General features: G+C 40.5%; 1 protein-coding gene across 2 annotated transcripts in view; it reads left to right on the forward strand.

Annotated features, from left to right (window-relative positions):
• Positions 1 to 7667, forward strand: part of lsamp (limbic system associated membrane protein) — a 603277-nt gene that overhangs the window by 186373 nt on the left and 409237 nt on the right. Inside the window, exon 1 of one of the 2 annotated variants that reach the window (XM_034862356.1) lies at positions 6533 to 6776. The exons of the other annotated variant lie outside the window; for it this stretch is intronic. Within the exon in view, the coding sequence (XP_034718247.1) occupies positions 6713 to 6776 (64 nt within the window). The 5' untranslated portion in view covers positions 6533 to 6712. Of the gene's footprint in view, positions 1 to 6532; positions 6777 to 7667 lie in introns of those variants that run through there. 2 annotated transcript variants of the gene reach the window in all.

Genomic DNA, 7667 nt, shown 5'->3' on the forward strand with positions numbered 1-7667 from the left:
TCACAGGTAATCAGCTGGGGGTCTGCTGTAAAGGAAACCACTGGGATGAAGTCACTAGAAATAGACAAAGGAGTTCCTTATTCGGGACAGAGACCAACAGCAGAGGAAAGTAGAGCTCCAACAGTCATAAGCATCAAAGTACAAGTACCACAGAGTATCTGCAACTTTACTGTAAATTATCCACTTCTGGAGGTCACAGCTCAGAGTGCAGTGTAATGTGGTGTCATGTTTAGAAGTAAGATCGATAGCAATCTTTTCTTAGGTGTATCCATATACTTGATGGATGGAAAGTCAAGCAGGAAACTTTCACTTTCAGACTTTACATATTACAACCAATGCAATGGTCGGGCTTGCTCTGATGGAACCAACATTTGGGTCATTGCAATCTGACAACTATAATTCTGTAAGTATATTTACTCAAAAGATGCATAATAATGACTTTGACATGATCTTTCCTCCAGCAAATGTACAAATGTCCCTTTGTTCACACATGTGCAGCGTGAACTATGTGTGAGTGCCTGATGTCCTGGTCGAGCTTATCTTTGGTAGGTGAAAAGAAACAACATACATACTACGTGTGTATCAAAAGAGGAATTTATTTGTCTGAACCAGGAAGTTGTGTCCTGGATGGAAGTGCACAGCGAATTATTATTACAAAACTAAGGTTAAAAAGTGTACAGAGAAAAAAGAAACTGAAATTTTAAAATGAGCAGAACAATTTATGTCTGGGAATCATGACGGGAAATGATGGACTAGACTTCACACATGAAGAGTCCAATGAATTTAGATTAAATGCAGCTTTATTCAGTCATTGAACAAGAGCAGAGAGATAACCATGACGACGCACACGAGTGTGTACCCAAAGTGTCTCTATGAACATCAGAATAACTCCTTATTTATACTTTTCTTCTTGTCCTCACACACGTCAGTTTATCTATTTCTGTGCTACAGTGTTACCTTCAAACTACTCCGTACTTGCAAGACACTTCCAATAGATTGACACATTCCCATCTATTCTCAACTGTGGGATTGGGTTACCTCAAACTAAGCTTTCTGTGGAATATTCTTAGAATAGATGAAAATGAACAGAAAATAAAATATTCCACCTATTAGTCTTTCCATTTTTATAGTAGTAGTCGTAATGATACAACAATGTGAACACATGGAATAGACCTGAAATGATGAGTAAACAAGAATAACTCAGTTACAGATGACATGAAAGACTAACAATGCTATCAACAATTAAGCAGAACAGAAATATTGGTGACATAGATAACTGCTGGAGCACTGTGCAACAGTGATTAATTAGTTTACTGAAAACTGAATAAATTAAATCACAGCAGTAAAGTAAAAATGCAATTGTTATGTAATTATATTATGTTGTTGTTCAGCAACATAGGGAGAACATCTGTCTTCTCTGGACAGGTCTGTCTCCACAGAGAACCAACGTCTGTGCTCTGCTGCTGCTCTGTCTCTGTCCATTGTGCTGACTGGGAGGATGGATGAACTCTAGTGATATGGTGGTGTTTAAAATGTTACTTAACACCCCCTGAGAATGTTTCTTTGCTGACCTCCAGTGATACAGAAGTACAGTTGGACTTTAAGACCTGGTGACATCACAAACAGTTGTGGTTACAGGTTTAACAGAGCCTAATCGGACCACACCCAACTACACCTATCAGTAATGCTGGGTGTAGACAGCAGTCTTACAACTTTCAGTCAGAAAGGGATGCAAAACACTGCTTTTATCCTCTTGTACACAGACGTGGGTGCAGTACCACTAATTACACAAACACACACACACACACACACACACACACACACACACACACCAAAATGCAGTCAGTTTTTTGTTACCATTCCAAATATCAAAACCAGGTTTATTGATGACCCGTTCATCAAGACATTTCAGGGAATAAGAATCACAGCTCAGAGTCTATAGAGGGGGCCATAGTGATACATGGTCACAGATGTCTCAATGTAAATCATCACACATCTATTTAACTGCATTTTCACCTTTTCTGGTTTATTTATGTGTTTTTTGTTTGGTCTCTACCTCCCTCCTTTTCTGCCACTCTCTCCTGCCTTTCTATGTCTCTTTTATCTCTTTGTTCTAATCATATTTGTCTCTGGTGCACGGTTGATACATATTAAAGTAAAGCCTACTCAACATTTCACATGATCTGAAAGTGTATCCCGGATAAAAGACATGTTGACAATCCCATATGTTTCCTTATTCCCTACCTTCGTTTGATTTCATATATTTTCCTCACAGCCAACGCAGCCCCAAATTCACCCACATTATCTGCAGTCTTTTATAGTGACATCCAAAGGTTTGCTGGAGGACAGAAACACTGTGGGCTGGAAAAATAAATTACGAATCAAGACACTTAGAGGTCAGGAGCTTTGAACTCAGTGTTCAGTATGATAAGACATGAGCGGCCTGCACTCTGTAAAATGAATCACAATGTTTCTCTTTAATGAGGGATTATAATAAGGAAAAGTTTTCACCTACATGGGTGATGACTGATGCAAAACTGTGAAAGCTGGATCAACTGTCCAACATTATAGACTGAAATAAACTGGGCATTTGCCTTGTTTGTTGCATCATGTGATCTCAATGTCTTTTTCCAACATTGGCAATATTTTTGTATTTTGCAAACTATTACTCATAACAGTCTGTTGGAAGCTTTGCATATTTATGCAGTTTGTTGCATGGAGCCATCACTCAAACTGATTTTAACATGTACTTCCCACAGTGGGCTGTGAGATGGTCTTTGACTACAATGCATTAACTGATGTAGCTGAGACTGGTGATTGGCATTATGACTAGGTTATTAACTAGACTTTGAAGAACCCTAACAATGTCAAGGTGACTATGAATCCTAGCTTACAACACACACACACACACACACACACACACATACACATACACACACACACACACACACGCGTGCATCTGACATCATGGATAATGTATGACAGCATGCAGTGTTGAGGCATTAATCATTTTCAGTTCATCCACCTGACTGATGACTGTTGCAGTTTGACTTCAATTTAAAACAGAGACTTGAGTGTCTCTCACAGTTTCACTTCTCTGACAGCAAAATATATTTTGCATCACATTGTTTCGATTGCATTGGATTCAATCTAAACTTTGGTTTGTTTCTGATGCCGCTGGCATGTTATAATGAAAACAATATTCAACTCCTCTGAGCCTAAATTACAAATGAGCAGTGTGACAAAAACAGGTGGGGAATGTAAATAAAGCCTCCAAACACAGTCCACCTGTGCCATAAGGTCTCGTGGGTGGAAGCTAAACACAGATGGCAACTAAAAGGAAACAAAGCTGAGAACACAAATGAACACAGCTACACATTTACAATGAAAATCTATCTCCAAGCAACAGTGTTCCTTCTGTGTGAGGGCAAAGATCCAAAAACTAAGTGAAGCCCAATTTAAGTTGCAGTGGGTAGAAAGCAAACAAATGTCAGGATTTGAAGTGGAGTGAGAATTCTTCCTACAGCTCTTCCTCTCCCCTCTCTGTCACACGGGCATATGCATGCTCGGTACAGCCATGAACGCGCTCTCTCACCGATATGACCCATTCCTAGTTAAAGCCTCCCGTCATGGGCTAGATTTCCTGAAGCCTGAAAACAGAGCCAAGAGGAGATGCAATGGTCTACTCTTATCTTAAATAACAACATGCTTAAAGGTTTATGGCATTTTTGTCCTACAAAGCCAAAATCCTACCACCACAAACCTTTATTATTGTGACACTATAGAAAGCACCTGGTGGACACACATGTGCACTTTAAATTATTATTACGGACATTAAAGCTTTAGTGTGTAACTTTTTGATATTGATGATTATCCGTGACATTCAAGCCATTGCCAAATGAGTTGTGTGATGGCTCCTAGATATTCCATATAGACATGGGGATTGGCTAATGAGGACTGATGAATGACACCTGTATCAACTGATTAAGGTGTCAATCATCAGTCCTCAAAGAGTCAAGGAGTACAAAGATAATTAAGACTCAGCTCCACACCACTCTCACTGTATTTCTCAAAATGTCTATGTTCAGAAGATTGCGTCTTCCGGTGACTTTCATGTGCCGAAGATGGAGTTAAGATAATAATTTCTTCTGAAGAGTCCATCAAGTTTCCTTAGCTACTAGCAACTGCGTGGAGGAGGGGTGGGGGCGCGTGCGGGATCACAGAAGGCTGTGTCACGTGGACGCGCCGACAGTATTGTTGTCATTATTTTGAATTCTTTATGGGGACAACAGAAACTACACACTGTAGCTTTAAATCATCAGTTTAACTCTATAAGTAACATTTGTACAGCCATTTACATTAACAGTTGAACAATGGAACATGTCATTTCTGTTGCTGCTAACTGCTGTTTACTGTGATAGAAAGTCAAAAAAGACATCCATATGTTACATGACTTAGCACTGATTTTCAAAAATGTATCTTAATTAAAAAAAACGTATTATTTTGTGGTGTTAAGATAACATCACGTCTTCTATCTCCAATAGTTACGTAGATATTTTTTGTAATGTGACACTACAGCTTCAATGTTGACACATTTGAAAATATAATCTCACCATCAGTTTTTAGTATAGAAGTACAGAATGTTACTATTTTATAACAAAGTTTCTTATGTAGATTCTCTCACTGCAGCTGGAGTTAAACATAAAGAACAACCCCCAACTTCTGTGGCTACGCGAGAACAAAGTGTAATAAATCTGACAGGATTTCTTTAGGGGAAAATGCCACATTTGTATGCACACAGATAACTGGCTTTCTCCAGTGAGACCAACTATGCTCTCTTCACTTTGAACTTAAACAGATATTGGTACATACAAAACTACACAGCTCCTAGATACACAGGAATGACTTTACACTGAGAAGACAGTTTTTATGTTTTAATTACACGTCAAAAGTAGAAAATGTGGGCGCTGATATTATTCACATAAAATATAACTTTTCTTAATGTGCAAATATTCCGTATGAGCGGTCATCTTCACCCTTTGTCCTCAGTTCATGCCAATATAATTATAAAGGCAGATACTTGTGACTAGTTTATGTTGTTTCATGTTAAATCAAATCGAATTAATGTGTCTTTATTTGTAATGTTTTTTGTGTGAGTCATGTATTTTACACACTAGCCTGAGTAAATGTTTTTGAACAAGGTATATCTCCAGCCTGTACACATGAATATTTACTATTGACACCACCTGAATGTGAATGTTAAACAGTGAAGAAACATACATTGTTGACTAGCAAATAGGATTTGCATCCTACCGGCTCTGCCGTCCAGAGGTAAACATGCTGAGAGGCAGACACAGTTAGAGCCTTTATGGAAAAAACCCTGGTTATGGTTCTGAATGAAATGTATTGGATTTGTCCAGATTAGTCCTCTGTCAGTGCTGAACCATGAAATGCTGCTTTAGTAGAATTATACTGACCACACTCAAACACACACACACACACAGCTCAGTTACAGTCCGTTAGATTGCAATGGTGATACATTTTCATAGCTGGAAAGAAACACGAACATGTCCAGAGAAAATTGTCAAACCAATCATGCAGCTCTCCATCGGCATGCTCAGTGCAACTAACATTAGCCCAATCGACCTTTGTAATTTCCGGATTTCCCTAGGGATTATGGCGACGTCACAACTCTTTGAACTGTGGGCAATTCCCTTTGATGAAGTCTGCATCGATGCAAACTCAAGGAAAGGGCTCGGTTAGTGTGTACTCAAACCCTTGCGCCCTTTGAAATTCGACATTGGACAACCCTTGCGAAATTTGTGAGGGAGAATGTGCACCAAAGTCCGTAAATCTGCAAGTCTTATCAATATATGATTTGGAATCAGGCAGTTGTCTCCTGTATGTTGGCTGTGTGGAAAAGCAACAAGCTTTAAATGAAAATCCCCAAACCGGCAAGTGTCAGCAACATCTTTGTTATTAAACATTGCCGAGGAAACACGTGATCTAGTGAAGTGCTGTCCTAATCCCATTTGTATCTATCTGAGCCCATGTGGCCTCACACACTCACTCACTTAGCACCTGAGATCAATTAAGTCTGTGAGTCTGTAGTCCTTAGTCATCAGGGCTCACTTTGGGGTTGGGCCAGTGATTACATTGTATAGAAAGCTTTAAAAGCTCCAGCTGAAGCCTGATATTTAATAATAATAACACATTTTATTTGTAAGCACTTTACATTTAAACAAATCTCAAAGTGCTACAGGTAAGCCATATTTTGGTGATTTGATGAACCTACTGAGTTGGCTTGTTGCAGGAGTGGGTTCATTCTCATTGGTTTCAAACCCCTTTTTGTCATATTTGCTACTATTGTAAGTAGCATAAAATATCAACTTCTGAAGGGAAGCCTTTTTATTTGTAGCTCTCAAATGATCCTTTTAACGGCATCCATATCTGCTACTATGCTACGTTACGCACACACAGACACGCACACACACAGTGGATGAGAGTCTGTAGGGGTCGCTACTGTCCGTGTGAAAGCAGCACTCGCAGCAGCGACTGAGTCTCCACTCTTGTGTTCATCAGCGGCGGTCAGACCGGGATTTCTTCCTCCGCTCGACTTCATTAGCAGCGCTTTCTCTTCTGGAAATTAACCGCCGGAGACGGATCTTCTTCGGGAAGAGCGCGGAGCTTTTGCACCTGGTTAAAGGACACCATGCTTTACTTCTGGATACACACCGTGTGGATCCCCGGCGTCGCTTTCCTCTTTGGATTTCAAGGCAAGGGATCGTTTCATTCTTTGTATTTCATGTCCTGACGTTTCCCACTAGGAAACACCGGAGTTGAGAGGGAAATTACAGCTACGGGGGATGTTTATTGTGCGTCTGTGCGTCTGCTGCCGACTCTGAAGGCATGCTGTGTTTAAGTGACTTCCCTCCCTGAAGACACCTGACATGACAGCGATACCTCCTCGTGGCGAAGCCTGTGACGTTCCAGTAGGGCTCTGTTTGCTCTACGTAAAGTTAGTGCTGAGTGGAGCTGAGCTGACAGCAGTCTCCGTGTACAGTAGCAGTGTGTGACACGGAGAAGAGAGCAGCCTCAGAGGCGGATAGGCACAGCTGACAGCTTCAGCAGAGTCTCCTTTCAAAGTAGTGCACACACATGTGGAGGCTGTTGGACTGTCAAGTCCACTGTTGGGTTATTATAGCTGTGTGTGTGTGTGTGTGTGTGTGTGTGTGTGTGTGTGTGTGTGTGTGTGTGCGCGCGCGCGCGCTGACACACATGTGATAGCACCAAAGCCAGTTAGCTTGTGTAAATTATAAAATACCTTAATATCGCCACACATCTCTTTTTCCCTTTGGCCCACGATGTCTGCACCATACATTGGATTAGTCAGTCTTGACCTGTTGGATTGTTTTTGGCACTGCTCTTACACGTGTGTGTGTGTGTTCGTGTGTTCGTGTGAGAGAGACAGAGGTGATACCTGTGAATGAAAGAAGCAATAAACGATGTATGGTGTGAAACAGAGGTATGACCTTTTGCAAGCAGGAAATACGAAGTAGTAGAGTAGGATGAAGAGACGAGGATGATGGAGTGTTAACATATGTTCATTATGTCCTCAGTTGTATATTAGGTAATATGATGCTGTACTGTTCCATAATATGTACATG

This window comes from Etheostoma cragini, chromosome 3 (assembly GCF_013103735.1).
Source record: "Etheostoma cragini isolate CJK2018 chromosome 3, CSU_Ecrag_1.0, whole genome shotgun sequence".
NCBI classification, from domain to species: Eukaryota; Metazoa; Chordata; class Actinopteri; order Perciformes; family Percidae; genus Etheostoma; species Etheostoma cragini.